Here is a 22,969-nt window from a genome sequence, read left to right as displayed (position 1 = left end):
AAGACAGCCCAATATTTAAAAAAAATTGTTATTCTTTTTCCCCGCATATTTAGCATATTTCGCAACTTTCCGCATATTTCGCAACTTCCCGCAATTTTAAATGGTTTAAAATCACATAAAAACCCCGCATATTTAATCGCATAATCAAGGATTTTGGTCCGCATAATCAAGGATTTTTGCCCGCGTTTTTCTGGAGGGTCTGGATAACAGAACTGTAAACAGAATAGCTGAAACTTTAACATAATAAATAACTCAGTTACCTCTAATCATTAACCCATGTTTGTATAATTGAGTTAACTCTGTGTGTCGCTGCTAGCATACTTAATACCTGACGTGGAAACGTTCCTCGTGGATGGGGCTACAGAGCTGCTAGAAAGACAGTCGAGAATAAATAAGACAGCCCAATATTTAAAATGAATTGTTATTCTTTTTCGCCGCATATTTAGCATATTTCGCAACTTTCCGCATATTTCGCAACTTCCCGCAATTTTAAATGTTTTTTTGCCCGCGTTTTTTGTAACGTAAATACAGTAGGATTGTTATTCACGTCGGTGGTAATGATGTTCGTTTACGCCAATCAGAATGCACCAAACTTAATGTGGCGTCGGTGTGTAGTTATGCTAAAACAATGTCGGACACCGTAATCTTCTCTGGTCCCCTCCCCAATCTGATCAATGATGACATGTACAGATGTAGCGATTCATTTCAGACAGTTTGAAATGCGGGGGCCGTGATTGGTACGTGATCTGCCCTCGCTCAAGGGAAAACCTCCAGCTTGACTTGAGACTGCCCCCGTGATAGATAAATGTAATTATAATGAAGCCAGCTGCAATGGATCATTGATCCACCAGGGGGTGCAGTGGGGTTCCACACTGGAGCTCATGTGAAATAAAGTGAGATACAGTATGCTGGATGTACAGCGGAACTTTGTTAAGATCCATATGTCACGGATATCATACTACTGTGCTAAATAAGAGACATGTAATCATTTACAAAACATCACCATGTTGTTATTTAACAAAATAATTTTGTTATTCGAAAAAAACGAACGGGAGGAAATGCAGCCCGGCTCTCGATTTTTAATCCTAATTTAATCATCTTCACCACGATCATTTATGTTTATGTTCGCCGAATTGACATGAAATCACTGACACATATGAATATACTGTATTCAACTTCATTAAAACGTTATTAACGTGCCTAAACTCAGTAATTCACCAAAAATATGTATATTTTAATGGAGCTTCGTCGGTCGATCAGGATCCCAAAGTGTAGCGGAGGGATCCTCATCTGGATGAAGGGTGTTATTTTCCCATAAGGAACAAGTCGCTGCAAATTATCCCGCTTATTACATGGCCACATTCTCAACAAAGTAACGACATGACTCCCAATATTAATTGAAATGCTTTTATGGATTTAGAAAATGTTTTTATTGATTTAAAAAATAGTTGTATGTATTGATTTAAATTGACATGCATCCGCTAAGAAAAATAGTCCGTTGTTTTTTAAACAGTCTGAATGAAACGGCAGCTCTCAGCTGTGTATTTACACAACTAATGGCCCATCAACCACAGCTCTCTCCCCCCCTCCCCCCCCCTGATCTTTCTTCTCCAGCAGCTAAATTAACAGTAGGTTACTCTGAGTGACCATAGACTGTATGTGACAAGCTTACAGTTAGTGACGTAACAACACCATAAAAGCTGGTGGGTTGAAAGCAATATGGGAGGTAAAAATAAGTAGAATAATTTTGATTTATTTATTGTGGCTTTTATGTTTTTAGGTATAAAATGTTATGTAATTCAGGCTTATAGTTCACCCTTCTCTAAAAGCCTTCAACAATGACAATGTTCATTGTAATTTAATAAATCCTTCCAACACACATTGTAAAAAATAGCCTACTGTAAGTTAAGAAATCATTTCAATATGTACATCTTCTCATGTAACAACAATAACATTATAAATAGTAACATAGCTGAACATGATATTGCACATTTAGCTTTGAGTGTTACTGACCTGAGATGTTTTTATTACATGAATTAAGTTGACTGAGGCTTTTTAACATACAGGGATGCAAACTCATCAGGTATGAAAAAGGTGACAAGGATCCGAGCCCCCGGCTCCCCCACCCCACTGAATAACAGAGGATTTTAGCAGTCAGAACAACTAAAGCAGCAGTGTTAATAATAACAGAAACGCCAAAGAGTCACATCAAATAGAAATATATAAAAACATTTATTTTAAATTGTGTAGCAGTCAGTTTATAATTTTGGCAGCACTGTTGAGCATTTTGAAAATGTATTTTCATGCCTCTGTGCAAGGCTTAAGTCTTTTTATCTTTATAGCCACATGGTGTAAAGTAACTAAGTTCATAAACTCAACAAGTACTATACTTGGGCACAATTTTGAGATACTTGTACTTTATTTAAGTATTTCAATGTTTTGCTACTTTGTTCTTCTACTCCACTACAGTTCAGAGGTACATGCTGTACTTTTCCTCCACTCCATGTATGTAATACCTTTAGTTACTTTACAGATGTGGATGAATGATGTGAAATATAATCAAGTGTTAAATCAGACTTTAGTTCCACCTGGAGTAAATCCACAAGCTACCCTGCAGTATACAAAGTCATTCAAACTAGCTGCACCTTTGAGAACACTTTCATGATCAATCATTATAAAACATATCATATCTATTATTCTGAAATGGACCAATCTGCACAATGACTACTTTTACTGTCGCTACTTTCACTATATTTTGATGATAATACTTTTCTACTTTTACTTGAGGAACATTTTGAATGCAGGACTTTTACTGTAACAGAGTATTCCTACACTCTGGGACTATTACTTTTACTCAAGTACAAGATCTGAGTACTTCTACTTTTACTCAAGTACAGGAACTGAGTACTTCTAATTTTACTCTAGTACAAGATCTGTGTGCTTCTACTTTTACTCAAGTACAAGACCTGAGTGCTTCTACTTTTACTCAAGTACAAGATTTGAGTACTTCTACTTTTACTCTAGTACAAGATCTGTGTGCTTCTACTTTTACTCAAGTACAAGACCTGAGTACTTCTACTTTTACTCAAGTACAAGATCTGAGTACTTCTACTTTTACTCAAGTACAATATATATATACTTATACCACCTCTGTTTATAGCCTATGAAAAACTATTAGAAATAGAAGGCTAAAGCTAACGTTAGCAGATAGTGACAATGTATGCTAGCTAGCTAGCTCAACGATTCCTTAAATAATATTGCCACAGAAAAACTTTTCAGTTCACATCACGCTCTGCCGCTCCGACAGGGAGCTCTGCTCTGAACACCTGAACAGCCCGTTCTAACAGCTGTTCACCAGCGGTCCAGTCTGTGCCACAGTGACTCCGGACGCACAGTTAATATTAACGAACGCACCCGTAGGTAATGTAGCTGCTGAAGCTAGACCATCATCTCGGAGCAGCAGAGCCTTATTATACATCCATGAGCAGAGCCGACAGGCAGGAAGACTCGAGCACACAGCTCGTACTTCATTATAATATATAAAAAAAGAACACCATGCGTGTCATGATGGCACATAACAGCTCACGGCCGCAGATTACTCCGGGTCCCAGCCCCCCCCATACCCCAAAAATATTGGTATTGCAGATCTACATGAATCACACAAACGACTTTTTTTGGATTCAAAACGGCGAATTTCGCCGAAAGGTGACAAGTTTGCATCACTGAAAATAGAGAGAGCACAACTGAAACATAACATCTGAAACGATGTAACAACATAATACACTTGTGGGGACGCTTGGGATGTGAGGAGTGAGGGACACGGCTTAGAACGGGCGTGTCGCCTGGCAGGACAGGAGAGTGTGTGCACCAGTCTGCCTTGATCTATCAATTCATGTCCATGACACTCACTGCTGCCCACAGCTGTTTTATAGAAGGAAATTCCTTCACTTCATGAAAGTGTTTTAACCACACACACCTCTACACACACATGACGGGTGTTATTTTCCCCATAAGGAACAAGTCGATGCAAATTATCCCGCTTATTACACGGCCACATTCTCAACAAAGTAACGACATGACTCCCAATATTAATTGAAATGCTTTTATGGATTTAGAAAATGTTTTTATTGATTTAAAAAATAGTTGTATGTATTGATTTAAAAAATAGTTGTATGTATTGATTTAAATTGATATGCATCCGCTAAGAAAAATCGTCCGTTGTTACAGTTTTTTAAACAGTCTGAATGAAACGGCAGCTCTCAGCTGTGTATTTACACAACTAATGGCCCATCAACCACAGCTCTCTCCCCCCCTCCCCCCTTGATCTTTCTTCTCCAGCAGCTAAATTAACGGTAGGTTACTCTGAGTGACAAGCTTACAGTTAGACACAACACTGTCATTGCAAGTGACCCTCAGTTAGTTGACTTTTATGTTCAACTGCTAAATTCGTTACTGATAAAAAAGGGCTTCTACTGTACCTAATTACCTTAACACTAGAACCGCCAGAGGTTTTTGTATAGGCCTACCAAACCCGTCAAATCCCGCTATTAGAATGCAATTTTTAACAACATAGGGTGCTACATAACACACTTTCAGGAAAAGTCACGGACTGGGAGACTTTAATATTTTATTGAAAAAAAGTTACATTGCACACACAACACACATCACACAAATTGACCCGATTAGCGGTTCTAGTGTTAAATAAACTCACTAATTAATTAAACCAGTTCAATACGCATTATTCTTATTCTTATCATTCTTTATGAGCGCAGAAATAGTCTTAAAATCAGATCTGTTTTTTAAATGAAATCTGACGGCAGGCAGTTAGCTCTGATCACCTATGATAAATGCGCCGCACCTAATCGCTGGCCATTCAGCCACAGACACTGTTCGAAATGGCGGGGAGCTAGGGGGAGCTTGGCTCCCCCAAAGTGGGAGGGAGCTCCCTTGATGGCTGACTTTGAGATAAATAGGGGGAGCCCAAAACAATCGTGCATATTTGTGTCACAAAAATTACAAATGTTGAGTTTCTCTAAATAACAGTTCTTGAAATAAATAATAGTTATTGTTCATTACAGTTTCTGAATATTTGTTTTATATTTGTGAATATGTCTGGGTGTTGCCATCTGTACGTGGCGGCGCTGCATTCTTACTTACGTTGCTATGGTTATGGCGGTGATGCCGGCGCGGTATTTGAAATGTTCATATTGATATTTTTTTAACTCTGGCTGTGTAATAAAAAAATATTGCAAAACGAAAACAGCCAAGCGTCACAGCTTTTGGATTCACAAGCAAAGAAGCGAAGGAGTCTAAAAATGACAACGTGAACGGAAAACAACTTTTAGTTGGCCGGCTGTAAACGGCGTTAGGGTCGAGTTTGACAGCTCCACACCGAGGGAGAGGCCTGCCGATGCGGAACCTGAAGAGGCTTCAACAACGGCCACATCCACCGGCATAGTGACACCGTCTGTATTAGTAGAAGAGTGTTTTTATAGCAATTGATCGCATCCGCGCTGCTGCGCCTGTCAACAGAGCGTGCGTGTGACATATTTAGTAGCAGGATGTGCTCTGAAAAATAGGGCTCCCCGAAAGCAAATGGGTAATTCGAAAACTAACAGAGCTCCCTCTATACAAATCAAACTGTAGACGGTGTGAAAGCACCTATTGTTTTAAATAATGGTCGGAATGTGACCTGTGAGCCTTCTGAATTACCGTGGGACAGCACATTCTAAACTAAAATGTTCAATCAATAAAGTAACATCTTATCTTATCTTAATAATATCATCATATTAATAATCATAATAAATCATACAGTATGTGTCCGAAAGGGAGCAGGAGGAAGCAAACACAAAAATATACTGCATATTAAAGCAAACGATTGTAAAGGTTAAAGTATGAGCATAACAAATAAAGAAGTGTAATGTAAACATTTACATTATAATTATGATTATTTAATATATAAAGACTATATATTATTGAATTACAAGATTAGATATACTTTAGTTGATCTAAAATATTGATGTGTTCAAATGCTCTTCAAAACACAACTGAAAGTCCATGAAACTTGTCTTTCTGTATTTGTGAATGAAGCGCCATCTCCTGGTTAAAAGCTGAAATTGAAAATCTGGCAACGCCCTCTTGGAAAATAGTGGGAGGGCTTAACATTCCTCTATACTGGTCTTTGGCAGGCCGTAGGCAGGAAGCTGTAAGCTGGAGTCCGAAATTCAGTGCTACATCTGTATAGCCGCATGTCATCATTTCAGCGCTGGTTGTCTTGGTGGTGCCCAGCAAACAATTTGGGCTTCGTAAATAATTAGACAGCCTTCTGGGGAAAACCTGGTCTGATTAAGAGAGACGGCATTCATCCTACTTTGGAAGGTGCAAATCTCATTTCGGCAAACATTTCAGGGCTTTGTGGACTTAATCCATGACAAACTGGAGTTGAGACCAGGAGGCACAGTCGCAGTCTTACACGCTTCTCTGCGCTCTCTCCTAGGCAGTCATCCATAGGAATCCCGAACCCAATAAAATACCCAATATTAACGGTGTGTGTGTCTGCCCAAGGACAATTTAAGGTAAAACCTAATAGGTGTCATACATAATAACCTAATAAAAGTAAATGTAACAACTACTACAGTGCAACAAAACAGGAAGATTAAATGTGGTCTCTTAAACATAAGATCTCTAGCATCTAAAGCAATATTGGTAAATTATTTAATATCAGATTATAATATTGATATATGCTGTCTCACTGAAACTTGGTTGAGACATGAAGAATATGTCAGCATAAATGAGGCCACTCCACCCGGCCATATCAATACTCATATTGCCCGAGGCACGGGCCGAGGAGGTGGAGTTGCAGCAATCTTTGACTCAAGTTTACTTATCAATACTAAACAAAAATTAAATTATACCTCCTTTGAAAGCCTCGTTTTTAGTCTTACGCATCCGACCTGGAAAACCAGGTCCTTATTCAGAATTCTTATCCGAATTCTCTGAGTTTTTATCAACTTTGGTACTTAAAACAGATAAAGTAACTATCGTAGGTGACTTTAATATTCATGTTGACGAAGATAAAAATAGCCTTACTGTTGCATTTAACTCTATATTAGATTCTGTTGGTTTCTGTCAGAGTGTAAATAAACCAACCCACTGCTATAATCACACTCTTGACCTTCTTCTGACTTATGGTATTGAAATTGAGCAACTATTAGTCGAACCGCATAATCCTGCCTTATCCGACCATTTCTTAGTAACTTTTGAAGTACTGTTACTAGACTACAAAGCATTAGCCAAAAGCTCCTGCAGCAGAAACCTATCCGTTAGTGCTATAGCCAAATTTAAGGAAGAGATTCCACCAATACTTAACTCGATAGCATGTCTGCATGTAAGGGAGGAAACTTATACAAAATGTACACCACCTCAAATTGATCATGTTGTTGATAGTGCTACAGATGTGCTGCGAATAAAATTAGACTCTGTTGCTCCTTTGAAAAAGAAGAAAATAAAACTACATAGATTAGCTCCATGGCATAATGCCGAAACCCGCAAAATAAAGCAAAAGTCGAGACAACTTGAAAGGATATGGCGTTCCACTAAACTTGAAGAATCTCGTTTAATTTGGCATATTACTCTCAATGAATATAAGAAAGCACTGCGTAAAGCGAGAGCAGCCTACTACTCTTCATTAATAGATGAGAATAAGAATAATGCAAGATTTCTTTTCAGCACTGTAGCCAGGCTGACAGAGAGCCACAGCTCGACTGAGCCTTCTATTCCCATAGCACTCAGTAGTAATGATTTTATGTGCTTTTTTAACGATAAAATTGTTACTCTTAGAAATAAAATCAATGACCTCTTGCCTTTGACCAGTATAGTGTTATCAACAGCTCCCGGAAACGTAAGTTCTAATATTACACTAGATAGTAAACTAGAATGCTTTTCAGCCATAAACCTTGAACAATTAAATTCAATGATTCTCTCTTCTAAACCATCAACGTGTATCTTAGACCCGATTCCAACTAAGCTGTTAAAATAAGTTTTTCCATTAATTAGCACTTCTTTATTAAATATTATGAATATGTCTTTATTATCAGGCTATGTTCCACAATCATTCAAAGTAGCAGTGATAAAACCGCTTCTTAAAAAGCACAACCTCGATCCAGAGGTTTTAGCCAACTATAGACCTATTTCTAATCTTCCGTTCCTCTCAAAAATTCTTGAGAAAGCAGTCGCAAAGCAGCTGTGTGATTACTTAAAAAACTATGATTTATTTGAAGATTTTCAGTCTGGCTTTAGAACACAACATAGCACAGAGACAGCTCTGGTTAAAGTCAAAAATGACATTCTAATAGCCTCAGACAAGGGACTTGTCTCTATTCTTGTCTTGCTCGATCTTAGTGCTGCATTTGATACTATCGACCATGATATCCTATTGCAAAGACTAGAGCACTTAGTTGGCATACAGGGAACTGCTTTAGGCTGGTTTAGGTCCTATCTATCTGAACGCTCTCAGTTTGTACGTGTCAATCTTCCATGCAAAACAAAGTTAGCCATGGAGTGCCACAGGGCTCAGTGCTTGGACCTATTTTGTTCACACTATATATGCTTCCGTTAGGCAATATTATAAGGAATCATTCTGTAAACTTTCATTGTTATGCGGATGATACTCAACTATATTTATCAATCAAGCCTGATGAAATTAATCATTTAAATAAAATGCAAGACTGCCTCAATGACTTAAAAACGTGGATGACCTTACATTTTTTGATGTTAAACACGACCAAAACTGAAGTTATTGTACTTGGCCCGAAGAATCTACGAAAAAAATTATCTAAAGATATACTAACTATGGATGGCATTAATTTGGCCTCCAGTGAGACTGTAAGGAATCTTGGTGTTATATTTGATCAGGATTTATCCTTTAACACCCACATAAAATCAATTTCAAGGACCGCCTACTTCCATCTACGTAACATTGCAAAGATCAGGCATATCTTGCCTCAAAACGATGCAGAGAAACTAGTCCATGCATTTGTTACTTCAAGGCTGGATTATTGTAACTCCTTATTATCAGGGTGTACCAAGAAGTCAGTCAAGTCGCTTCAGTTGATTCAAAATGCTGCAGCTCGTGTACTAACCAGAGTTAGGAAAAGGGACCACATTACTCCTGTTCTGGCTGCCTTACACTGGCTCCCTATAGAACACAGGATAGAATTTAAAATTCTTCTTCTCGCCTACAAAACCCTTAATGGGCAGGCGCCATCTTACCTTAAAGAACTCATTATACCCTACTGTCCTACTAGGGCATTGCGTTCCAAGAATGCAGGGTTGTTGGTTGTTCCTGGAGTCTCTAAAAGTACAATGGGAGCCAGAGCCTTTTCTTATCAAGCTCCACTTTTGTGGAATCAGCTTCCAGTTATTGTTCGGGCGGCAGACACCCTATCCGTTTTTAAGAGTGCGCTTAAGACCTTCATTTTTGATAAAACTTATAGTTACGGCTGATTAGATTCAGCCCCTAGTTTTGCTGATATAGGCTTAGTTTGTCGGGGGACATCTTACTTCTTCCTTCTCTCTGTCTATACCTGTGTACTCTCATGTTCCGATTTACCCAGCTTCCCCAAATTTCTTTCTTTTTGGTCTCTATATACGCCGGGATCCGGAGTCATGGATGATCCTGCGGTCCTGTGTCATGGATCGCGAGTCCTGGAACTTGAGTCGTGGCTGTGGTCCTGGATCATAAATCCTGGATGGATATCCTCGTGGATTCATCTTCCTATTATACACACATGCATTTCCAAACATTTGGACTACCTATGTTGCAAATGTATTATCTTTTCAATTTACACACGGCATCTATTGCACGTCTGTCCGTCCTGGGAGAGGGATCCCTCCTCTGTTGCTCTCCCTGAGGTTTCTCCCATTTTTCCCTTTAAACTGTGGGTTTTCTCTGGAAGTTTTTCCTTGTACGATGTGAGGGTCTAAGGACAGAGGGTGTCGTATTGTCATACTGATATTCTGTACACTGAGACAAATGTAACATTTGTGATATTGGGCTATATAAATGAACATTGATTGATTGATTGATTGATTGATGAGTCGAACCCGGTGCATTCCTCCGTCTGAATGTAGTGCACTTTTGCTAAATGTTTAGACAAATTGCTCGTGTTACCGCCCTTACATGCTAAACACTTATTGCACTTTTGGCAACGAGCATTGTCCACATCGAGACGGGTAAAGTTTAACCACACCTCGGAGCGCGTTCTCTCCGCCATCTCCGTAGTGTGTTGCTGCATGTAGCAGCTGCGTGTGTGTAAACTGCCCCGCCCCCTCGCACACAGACGGGGGAGAGAGATCTCGTCTTATCGAAAATACATCATAGACGCATTTGTTTGTCTTTTTGCATATTAGAAACGAGTTGGCGACACTAAGACTGCGATATAATGTTTTTGTAGCAATAATACATGACATATATTTTTTAAATGTCCCCAGTACCCAATAACGTTGGAGCTTAACGGCGCGTAAAACACACGTGATGACGTCACCAACGAATCGACGACTGAATTAGTTGGGAACTAATTTGGTAATCGATTTTAATCGATTAAGTCGATTAGTTAGTTGTTGCACCCCTAATAGAAATACATTGCTTTTAAAATCGTTATGTGTGACACGAAAAAAAGTGGAAAATCGTATTGGTTAACACGAATCAATAGATTAAATGTTTTGACTATAACATGAAATGCCGTGAGACTGGGTTGTGTGGTCCTCACCTTGTTCTTTCAGTCGGATTATCTCCGTGTCGGAGCCGAAGCTGTTCCAGGCGGTGCAGTTGTAAATGGTCTGGAAGTCAGCGGGGACGATGTTGCTCATGGTCAGAGTGGAGATCACTCCCTCATCGGTACTGACTGTCTCCACGGTGTAGCGTCCAGACGTCCCCGACTCTAAGACCGTCTCCTTCCAAGACCAGGCCTGAGGCACAGCACACATGTTAGAGGGGCTAAACTGAAACCAGATGCTAATTCAAGCATAACACACACACGTGCAAACATGACAAGTCTATTCTCCGTTTATTTTCTTTACAACATACATGGTTTCCTGATAATCCTACTTGAGAGAATTCATATTACTCACCACTGTGGGCGTCAAGAATTATCTAATATGTTCTCGTACTTAGGGTTAGGGTTGTGAATAAATTAATATTAATGTACTGTTTTTATTCATGAAAAACTTAAATTCAACCATAAATAAAGTATGTATATTGTATATATATACAAGGGAGGCTTTTGGTGCAGTGGGTTGTGCGTTGGTGTTCGGATCAGGGGGCCACAGGTTCAAACCCCACTGCCGTCAGCATGTCGTTGTGTCCCTGGACAAGACACTACACCCCAAATTGCTCCTGTGGGGATTGCCCACAGTATTGAGTATGTAAGTCGCTTTGGATAAAAGCGTCTAACAAGTGACATGTTATGTACGTATATGTGTCTGTGAATGTGGGCTCTGTTTCAGTGCCTTATGGCGCATTTCCACTGCAGGGCCTCGCACGGCTTAGTACGGTATAGTTAGGCCTTGGTAGGCCAGGCTCACTTTATGCTGTGTTTCCATTACAATTTAGTAGCTGGGGCAGTAACTATAGTAACGCAGTGTAGGCGGAGCCGTGACGTCCTCTTCAATGCGAAACACAAAACCAAACATCAGCCGTTAGCTGTTAGCCCTCAGAGCTCACAGCTCCTCATATCTGTTCAGAAACTAGACAAAAGTTAAACAAAAATACAAACCACAGACTGCCTGTGTCATGGCGAATACAGTCGCTGGTTTATTTATGTCTGTAGGCCGTTGTTGTGAGTGTGGACGGTCGGAGCATATACAACATTAGCTTAGCCGATCTCCATTCAGAAAACACGCATTTTAAAAGGTTTTTCGCCTGCCGTCTTGTCTGCAGACTTGTCAAAGCATTAATTCATGCTTTTTACTAACCGGTATCAGTATGTTGTTACTTCTGCATTATTTTGAAACATGTATTACAATTAAATTACGGTAAAATATGTTCATTGTGTTGTAGTTGTAGTTGCACTCACGTCACTAGTTTAGCATATTCAGCCCGGTTGTTGGCCCGTAAAGAACCACGATTTTGGAGCGCCAGAAAAACTGTGAAAAGGTACCCGTTAGCCGGAACTACTCCTAGTGGAAACGCAACAAAAAACGGGCCGGGTTTGGCATGGCACGCTTAAACCGTGCTACGCGCTGCAGTGGAAATGCGCCATTAGTGTTTCAGCCTAATGAGATGCATTCCCCACACTGATCGAATGTCTCTTACATGGAAATGAATGAGTAAATGGAATGAGGAATCACATGACTCACGATGCGGTCGGGAGGGGGGGTGCTGCGGATGAAGCACTTGATCTGACCCTTCTCTCCGTAGAGCACCTGCTGGGTCTGGGTGCTGGAGATGGTGGGGGGACCTGTGGAGGGACAGAGACTACATCATCACAACATGGACCTGAGCCAAACGTCTTTGCGTCTTTCAACGTCTTTGAAATTCTCAGTTTCCTTTACTTTGTAACTCTCACATTTACTTTTTTAATTTAAATCAGCAGTATAGATCAATGGATGTTATTTATATATTCAATTACACTAGTAACAAACACACACATACGTGCTCTCCTCTGACAGATTCTAATCATTCCAAGATAAGGAATGTAATACGGAAACAAAGGTTGTTTTAGCACCAGCACACATCCTCATCAGTTACCATAGTGACATGAACATTACCTCCTGAAACATTGACTTTAATTAAATGAATGATGTCAACATAACTGTATTAGGTTAGTTGAAAGCAATAAGATTACATGTAAATAAAAACTATTAGGTTCAACTTAATATTATTGTTTTTGTCTAACCTAATACAGTTATGTGACATGTGTTGACATGATAAATGTAATTAAAGTCAGTGTTTCAGTTTTTTCAGTGTACTGAAACAAAACAAAGAAACATTATACTGTATGTTTTGCATAAAAAAAAAAACGAAATAAAAAAGGTCACACTGTGCTGCATTAATCTGATCAGTTAGGAGGCTTTAGAGCTATTACTCGTCCATGTTTTTGGACTGGGAGTAACCCCCCCCCAACGCTGTGTTTGGATCAGAGGAGGGTTTGACGCTCTGAACACAGAGTGACAGCCCTGACACTGAGGACACTCCGCAAACTGCTGACCATAGAACAGGCCTATTCAACTGGCGGCCCGCGGGCCAGATGCGGCCCAGAACCAACTCCCGAGTGGCCCAGCCTCCCGTAGCCAAATTCCTACACTAGTACAGACCATGAACGCAACACTCCACATTGCATATAAACCACCAAACCACAACGCAGCACGTTTTTTGAAAGTGCATCTAGTGGTGCTAGTAACGGTGGTCCTATGATGGCAACTCTAAAACATGTCTCTCTCAACTCTGAAGCGTAAACAGAGACAAAACGGTCATTGATCTTGTGGAGCAGATCCAAGTCAAGCTGGACCTTTTCGCGACCGACTTGAGCAAGGGTCGGATACTGCATTTTCCGACGCTCCCCAAACACATCACATCTCCGGCACAAATCACGGATGTGATGACAGATTTCATTGCGAGGTTGAAAGAGAACTTTGCCAGTCGATTGGATGGACTTGCTCTGCCCACAGAGGTGATGATGGGCTTTGCCAGAGACCCCTTCACTGTTGCAATAGAGGGGGACGTATCAACCAGAGCAAAGGAAGCGGTCCCCTGCATCGACAAGGGGAAATATACACTGGAACTTATTGACATGCAGCGCACTAACGGGCCAGCGAAGTTTTGGAGTGATGTCAAAAAACAGCAGTTCCCTAAAGTTCAGAAAGTAGCGATCTGTGTGCTCAGTATGTTTGGATCAACATACACATGTGAATCAAGCTTTTCACACATGAACTCAATCAAAAGTAGCACTCGCTGCTCCCTGACTGACAACACTCTTCACCAATTTCTTAGGATTGCATTGACATCCTATGAGCCAAAAATCACTGCTCTTGTTCAAAACAAAAAATGTCCCTTCTCCCATTGAGAAAGTCAGCGATGACAAATCACAAATGAGGTGATAGTAAGCACCTATTTACTATAGTAGACGTGTAGTGTAGTATTCATTCATATAGTTACCCGTATCCCTTGTTATGGGTTTGTGCACTGAAGGGTTTGACAGTTCTCTCTGTATTCATTTAAATGCACTTTGTAATGTGTCTCGGTCAAATGTGACCAAAACGTATGATTTTTTTGTTATTACTTGAAAAGTGAAAAAATAGTATTGCTACAGTACTACCTCTTTGTGTTGCATTGGAGCTCTTTAGCTGTTTTTTTTGTATGTGAGGACTGCTATTATTGTATTCAGTAAATGCACTTTGTGATGTGCCTGGTTCAAAAAACATAACCTGACTATTTGACTTCTAAAGCAAACTAATGTAATGCTAAAACTGTGCACCTTTTTTTCAGATTCTGTTAAATGAATGCTAATTTGTTGTGTTTTTATGCACTTTTTGACCTACCTTTGTGAGATGAACAATGAATAAAAGTTGCATGTTTTTCATCGCAGTAATATGTGTTGGTTTAAAATGTGTCACGACCCGATTTTTACAGGCCGCTGAATGTCTGGCCCAGCTGAATTTTGTAGTTATAAAATCTGGCCCAACTGAATTTGTAGTTGAATAGCCCTGCCATAGAACATTCTTCTTCTCTTTTCAAATACTCTCCTCAGACAGCCCTCAGGGTATGGCTTCTTGTTGTTTACAGAAAAAAAATAGATAGCATATTTAATGAGCATTGTTTAAGGAGCCTGAGATCTAACATTTTCATCGACAACGACTACCGCTCTGTCATTGCTTTACACTTGACAAGAAATCACATAATCATTAACTTGAGTCATGGAGCAGGAGAGGTGGAGGTAAGTGGAGGGGGACATTCTCATAAATGACACGTTATGATCATCTCTTACCACCATATCCACAGAGATAATTAATCATCGTTGTGCTTTTGGATGTGAGAATAGTTTATTTTTTACCGGCATGATACACTGTCCTGTAACAAACAGCTTATTTTCTGAAAGTTGGTAAAGACTTGACAAAGGTTACCTCAAGTTCAGTCTTCAGTCTGAAAAACATGTTTCCCTTCACTCTGATCTGCCACTGTGAAAATATTCCAAGACTTCACAACGTCTTAGTTGTAAAGTTGAACAACGTGCAGCTTGTCAATGTGTTTGATTCTTTCGACTGGCTGACCTTAAAACATCTCTCTGTTAAACTGTATTGTCAGAATACCGTTTGTTTTCTAGCTACTGAATCGTTCAAAAAGGTTGGAATCCTTTTTCATTGTACTGCGGCCATCAGTCACAAAGTGGAGATAAAGGTGTGAAATGTGGCAATTAGAAATCAATGACAGGCAGCCTTAATAACTCTCAGTGACGGCCGCGCTGAAGGGGGGGGGGTCTCCTCTGTCCACAATCATCTCTGGGTAATTTTCATTCTTTGAAAGGAAATGTTGATAAATCCATTTTGGCTCAGGAATGGTTGCTTTTAATTCTCAGCATGGCTTTCTCAAATGTAGTGTTATTTTTTCTGCTTAAAATTGCCCCCCATTACCAGGTACTGGCTGTTTGGAACAGCACAGGCACATGTGAAAGCTTCCAAAGTGGAGACGGAATCCCGCCACTCATGTGAAAGCAAACTCAACATGGATTCATGTGAACATTTTATATATACATTCGATTTATTCTTTTGAGCTTTTAGGGAAAGCTAAGCCATATTTATTATGAAATAAAACATTGTGACTGTTTTCCAAAGGACAGCAGTGAATGAAAGATGTGTTAATGTTCAGATTGAAATTCTTTGTATTAACAGAGCGAGGACGGTTTCATACCTACAATATATACTGTACAAGATGTTATTTTATATTTATATCCTTATTTTAATAATACTTAAACTTCTGTTGTATGCAAAATGACATTATTATTTAAATACATGTTTTAGATGTTATTTCATTCATTCTAAAATGCTGTCACAAAACATTTCCCCTGGGATAAATTAAGATTTTAATTTTGATTTTGGTATTGTAATACAAAAACATAGAAAACAAATATTAAAATTATACATAAAGTTTGAGATTTTAATCAACCCTATACAAAGATTTAGATTCCCATCATCTCAATATAATAACAGTGGCCAGAATCCTGCTCCTCAGACCTGATTCCCCCCCAAAGAGGACAAAGTGCCATTGACATTCAGTGCATGACGGCCATTGTACTTACCATTCACAGTGAGCGTCACCTCCTTCTCCCCGGCATTCACTCTGGGGACCACGGCCCGACACACATACTTCCCAGCATCCTCCTGCTTTACTGCTTTCATTGTCAGAGTACTCTTGTTGCTAAGCACCTTTGTTGTGAGGGAAACAGTTTTAAAGGTTGGAGGAGAAATTAGTCATTTCTATCTAGTTAGGCACCAATTACTTTGACACAAAAGGATAGCAGGATTTAACAAGATGCTCGACGCTGACAACAATTTGTAAGCGATGTCGCACACAGTTTGCAGGGTGAAAAATGTGACTAGCTGAAATATTTAGTCATTCAAATCGCAGGCATCTGATTAATGATGTTTTACCTGGTTTTTATCCATAGCACTTCAATCAGCTACAACAGGAACATTTGATGTATTCCTTTGAGCTTTCAGGGAAAGCTGCACGTTTTTGGCGTACCTTATTTTGAAATAAAAAATGTACAATTTTTCCAAATCACTGCAGAAAATGAAATAATTTGTTAAAGTTCAGTGATTGAAATATGTCAATGCCTTGTATTTGCAGAGCAAGGACAGTTTGATTTTGTGTGCTGCACATCTACCTACAATTACAGGTTATCATTTAAAAAATATTCTTGATTTAGAATGTTTTAGGTACAGGCAGGTGTGGAAGTTACAAACTACCTGTTATTGTAAGAAGTCATGTTAAACTGTTTGACAACCTCAGTGCAAGTGCCATATCTTGCTTGAAGTTTGCTGCATGTCTTTATGACAAAAAAATAATAGGGCACACTGAGAAAAGGAAAACACTGACTTTAATTAAATGTATCATGTAAACAGATTTCAAATAACTGTATTAGGTGAGTTGAAAGCAATACGTTTAAATAAAAAATGTAAGGCTCAACTTAATATTATTGCTTAACCAAACCAACCAAATACAGTAATGTGAAATCTGTTGACATAATACAATTAATTCAAGCCAACCTTTCAGTTTTTTCACTGCAGTGGACCTTGAGATGAACACCAAACACACTATCTTTTCGTCCATACAGTCACACCTGCAAACCACACTCCACCAAGTGCGAAGAACCCCCCAGGACAGAGCGCAGTAGAGAGGGAAGGGGAGTTCACGATAATCATTGAGTGATGCCCGTTGCTCAGGCGCCAGAGTAGATGGAACATATTTCCATGAAGTCTTTTTTTTATGACACAATTTTATCCGGAGAACTCACCATTGTTTTGTTGCTGCTTTCAAAAAATGTGCTGCGGGAACGCACTACTGTTTTTCTTTTGTAACATAAATGGACTCGAATACAATGGAATGTTTTTGTTCTACCCTGTTCCGAAGAAAAACAAGAATTTATCCTTGAACCTTGACACACACATACACACACACAAACCAACCTGTCCTCCTCCAAAAACCGACCAAATAGGTCGATTGTTAAGCAGCTTATTACGACCTATAGCAGGGGTCTGCAACCTTTTTGACGAAAAGAGCCATTTTGCTCCTTTTTCCCAAAAAGAAATTGTCTGGAGCCGCAAAACATATTTCATAGCTTGATAGTCAATAAAGTTGTATTTATTGTTATATCAGACAAAAACTACAGTTGTTTTTTTGCATTTATTAGGCTATTTATTACGTTATATAAAACTGTTAACCTCTAATAAGAAACAAAGAACTCCTATAAGGAGAATAAAAAATAATACACAGGCCTACTTTAAAATAAAATAAACACAGCACTTGGGGAGTCCTCTGCACATTTGAAGGAAACAAATATATAATTAAAATGTGCCCACTTTGAAATAAATAAAACATATAGCTGCACCCTAAAAAGAGTTAACGGCGGGGTAGGTAAGAATGGAGAAACCAGCTGGAGTGCGTGAGAATTTGAAAATACACAACCGGAAAAAATCTGCCTCTTCCTTCAGACTTCCTTAGTGAGCCCCTCCTCCAACACACACGAACGTGCATATGACCAATGAGGGCACGAGATAAGTTTGTGCACAGATGGAAGGCTGACAGGCAGGTAGTCCATCCAGTTATTTTAGCCGGGCCGGCTCAGGTGATTGGTCGTGCTTTTTACAGCGCTACGGCTTGTACGCAGTGGCGGCTGGTGGAAATTATTTTAGGTGGGGCTATTGTAATGGTGAATAAACCACACGGGGAACATTTTGAGAAATTAAATTGGCTACACTATTTCATCGTTGCTGTTGTATGATTGGTGTTTAGCTACGGTATTTAGCACCTCCGCTTTTAGGGTTGACGTAGACCCAAACGTCGCCCGGAGGTCCCCCGGTGTTGTTGCGGGAGCTGCTGTACCAGCTAACGCTCCACTAGCAAAACAAACGCTTATTTATTTTGCAAATGGTGCAAAACACGTTCCCCTCCACTGGTTTCAACCAAGCACTAAATTAGATGTTTTCCAACCAAATACGGTTGAACTGACACTTCCCCATATTAATTTGTAAGTAGATTCGAAGATACATGAGTTTCCGACTGCCGCAAGCTGAAGCTTGGTTGCTAGGTTACTAGCTGGGTGTTCTCCAATAAGGAGCCGGGGGAAACAAAGTTAGTGATTACTGGTTACATGTTGATTTAATTCAATACAAATTGTTGGGGGGAACTGAAAGGCTATTACCGTACTGGTTACTTTGCAGCCCGGACATTTCCCCCAAAACACATTTAGACGCTATCGCAACACAGAAGTACCGTTCAAATCCGATCATTTTTAAGACCTTCTAAATCATATTTAAGACCTTTCTTATTTTTTTGGTCATATTTAAGACCTTTTTAAGGCCTTACATTCAGATTATCAAATGTAAGACTTTTTAAGACCCCGCGGGAACCCTGAGGAGACTAAATACGAACATTATATGCAGACACAGACGTGGTTCAGAAACACAGAAATATTAGAAAACAGACCATTAAGGCAAAACAAAAAAAAATCTAGTTTGAAGGATGCTGTCAAAACTGTGTGTGTGTGTGTGTGTGTGTGTGTGTGTGTGTGTGTGTGTGTGTGTGTGTGTGTGTGTGTGTGTGTGTGTGTGTGTGTGTGTGTGTGTTTACTTAGCACGGGCACATAGTGTCCGTCCCCGGCTGTTTGAAGAGCAAGCATGGGAAACAAAAGACAGTGTTTAACTCTTTGCATCCAGCTAGTCACACACACAGTTACAATCACACTCCCTGTAATTGACATAATTAATAGATAGTTTAGCTTCTCACCATCATTTGCTCTGGCCCACTGATGTTAACGATCGTAACTGAAAGGCTGCCTGTCAAACGTAAACATTCAGCCACGTGACTCGCAAACTCTCGCGAGAGTTTTACACAAGACGGATCCTTTCTAGCTATAACCCTGCACCGGGCGCTGACATTGGCGCCCGGTGATCATCAGATTTGACGACGCTGATCGGCTGAAATTATGTTTCGTAGCCATAGCTTACAGATAGCAACAGTCAGCTGCTAGTGGCTGCTGCTGCACTGGTTGAGGGCTCCTCTCTTAGCGCCCAGATGAGAGAGGGTAATGATACACGGGCAAGGCCTGGAAGGAAACATGTGACTTATCAGTAACTTTAGACATCGTAACACCATTTTAAACGAGATTTTATTGTAGATTATACATTTCACTGATACCAATTATATAATATTTACCTTGTTCATTAACATTTTTAATAAAAAATAAATAAAAAATAAAAACATTTAATTTAAAAAAAAAATAATTTGTAATGTGGGAAGAGGTGGGGCTGCGCCCCTAGCAACCCTATGCTATAAGCCCTAAGCCGTACAAGCAGTGGCCGGCCGCCACTGCTTGTACGGCTTGCAATGTCAAAGCATTTAATATATTCATCGGGATGTTAAAGAGCAACTTCCAGGTTAAAGACAACTGTGAATAAATGTGTAGGAAAATGATGAATACACTAGATTTTCAAAAAAATATACAGAAATATACACTACATTGACATCTGGCGTCGTTTTTGTAAGAAATGTTCACTTCCGCATAAAAAAGCCTCAGCACGTGACCTCCCGCGTGTGACGTAACACGGGGGACACAAGGGGGAGAGCGGCCGGTGTAACGTATTAATAAACATGGATCCCAATGCTAGTTTCGACACAGAAGAAGTTGAACATGAATATTCGAATGCATATGACGGACCACAACCTTATAATTATGAGCCTGCTAGGCGTCCAAGAGACCAGGAGCAGCCAAGGATTAGAAGAAATAACGGCCATCAGAGAGAAATTGAGCTGTGGTGTGAGGAGAACCAGTGGAGAACTGGGCAGCTATCTTGGTGAGTGACCGGCGTTAGCTACAGAATGTTAGCTAACGTCACATCACAACATTGTAAAGTTAGCTATCATATATCAGGCTATAACTAAAGTATCATTGATAATATAGTAACGTTACTGGCAGGACTGTTGATACTGATCCATAACAGAAACTAATGCGCAAGTATCAGCCGTATCTCGCGTTACCTAATGCAACTCCACACTACGGTGCTGTGTACCGGAGGAGAGACGCGAGATACGGCTGATACTTGACGATCTGGCGGAGAAAGGTTGTTGAGCCTCCGTTGATATGTCGTTGTAAATGGCTTGATGGAAAGCAGGTGTGTAGTCGGGGAGGGTGCACAGCTGATTGCAGCAGGTGAGTGGAGGTTGAGCCGGGAGCCAGGAGTGACAGCCACCACGCACACACAAACAACACAGACAGGGGGAAACAAACAAACACAAAGGAGACGGCTGGAGCAGTACAACCACCACAGCGTTACCTAATGCAATGTCTTACGGTGCCGTGTACCGGAGGGGAGAGAGAGAGAGCAGCGAAGGGGGGGGGGAGATAGAAGTAATACGATTTCCTGATAAAGCTGTGGAGAGTATGTGCTGCAGGGAGGTGGATGCACAACGCACCCATGAACGAACGCTAGCTCCGGTCCTTTTTACTGTGGACTCGATGTCCTGACAGGCTGGTATTTGTGCAACCTGCACAAACACAATACTGCACCATGATTACAAATGGTGAAATACAATGTAAAACTACCGAAAAATACCAGCTCCTTAAAACACAACCGCTCTACTCAACGCAACTCTACCCGCGGTCAGAGAGCGGAGATGTGTCCCCTGCGTGATGTAATATGACGCGTTTGACGTATGACCTTAAAAAAAAGCAGTTTTTAAGAGCAGAGCTCAAAATTGCTCCTTTCCCTCTGAATTCCTGCCCTTATGTCTCGTAAAACATATCAAATCCTTCATTCACTTTTTTAATTGTAATTTTCAAGCAAGTTTAAGCATAAATGTAGAATAAATAAAAACCTGCAAGATGCTCTTTAAGAGTATTCCATGGAATATAACAAAAAGTGTTTTCTGAAATAAATTACATACCCCATTGAATTATGACTGAAGATCGCCAGCTGTCTTCCTCTCCGGTGTTGTTCCTCGATACGTAAAGGCTGCAGCACCTTTGACAACTTCTCTCTACATATCAAACATACCGGTAAACCAGCATCGTTTGCTGTGAAAGCATATAACTCTGTCCACACAGAATTAAATCCTGTGTTCCTCCGGTACTTTTCTTTTCTTTGATTTATCCATAGTTTGCTCATGGAGCCGGGGATGAGGTTATTCACCCGCAGGAAAAGGCGCTGGCACGGGACCGTAGAAGGATGTGACGCATATCAGTGCATGACATTAAGGATTTTGGGAGATGGCCCTGTGGGCCATCTAAGCTAATTTACAGATGGCCCTGAGCCCAATAGAGATTGCCCTGAAAAGTGCATGCGGACGAAATGCCACGAAGGGTTTGGGGGGCCTCCACCTAGAGCATTTAGGTTTTTGCAGGTCTTAGATCTATGCTGTCTGGTGCATTCTCTAGACTGAATTATAAGATGATCCAGCACAATATTATATTGTACAATTTCAATTTTATTCTTCATTTCACTTATTTGTTTGTTCTTGTTTGTGTTTGCTCGCTTGCATGCCCTGCATAGCTATAAGAAATACTTAAGTTGTTAGTTGTTAGTAAAAAAGTAGAAAACATTACATTCAGTTGTAACTGCCAAAACAAACATTATTTACAGTATTATGGCCCCTGTTAAAAATGTTTGTAATGTTATCTTCTGTAAGTTGGTCGAACGAATGCCTCCTCATCCGGAAGCTGACCGAGCAGACCCGAGCAGCAGTCGAGAGGAGCCGAGCGCATCCGCGAAGCATACAAAATGGCGACGTCAGAGTTCCCGGGTTATGGCTAGAAAGGATCCGTCTCGTGTAAATATGACGTCACATTCTCGTTGTAACTCTCGTTGTAATCGGAGCGGCTCGGAAACACATCTACAGCAGTAACATGATGCAACATACACATTAATGCAGCAGCAATATTAATAGAGAAACATCAGACTTAATAGTAAAACACTGCAAGGGAACATTTTATTGAACCAGGAGCTATCTTGGGACTTTTACTGCGACAACGTTGACTTGCCTGTGAATAAAAAATAAACCATAGTGTTGGTGATCTACAGTGTTGTCATTCTTCTTTGAACACCAACAAGACTGCTAACACCCTATTTCAATAATTTTTTTTAATAAGCAGGTAGTCATATCATTAGCTAAAACTAGCTAGATCTGATCAATATGGACATAAACGCGAGTGAAGTCTAATCTGACGGGAGAGAGAGATCAGCTACTGCTGATGAGTCG

General features: G+C 40.1%; 1 protein-coding gene across 1 annotated transcript in view; it reads right to left on the bottom strand.

Annotated features, from left to right (window-relative positions):
- kirrel3a (kirre like nephrin family adhesion molecule 3a) overlaps nt 1-22,969 on the bottom strand; it is a 456,972-nt gene that overhangs the window by 55,857 nt on the left and 378,146 nt on the right. The window contains exons 9-11 of the mRNA XM_079650321.1: nt 16,293-16,419; nt 12,358-12,458; nt 10,770-10,968 (exon numbers count right to left, since the gene is read on the bottom strand). Of these exons, the coding sequence (XP_079506447.1) occupies nt 10,770-10,968; nt 12,358-12,458; nt 16,293-16,419 (427 nt within the window). The remainder of the gene's footprint in view (nt 1-10,769; nt 10,969-12,357; nt 12,459-16,292; nt 16,420-22,969) is intronic.

The sequence above is a fragment of the Notothenia rossii genome, assembly GCF_949606895.1.
Source record: "Notothenia rossii genome assembly, chromosome: 9".
Taxonomy (NCBI): Eukaryota; Metazoa; Chordata; class Actinopteri; order Perciformes; family Nototheniidae; genus Notothenia; species Notothenia rossii.
This window is presented reverse-complemented; position numbering and strand designations above follow the sequence as displayed.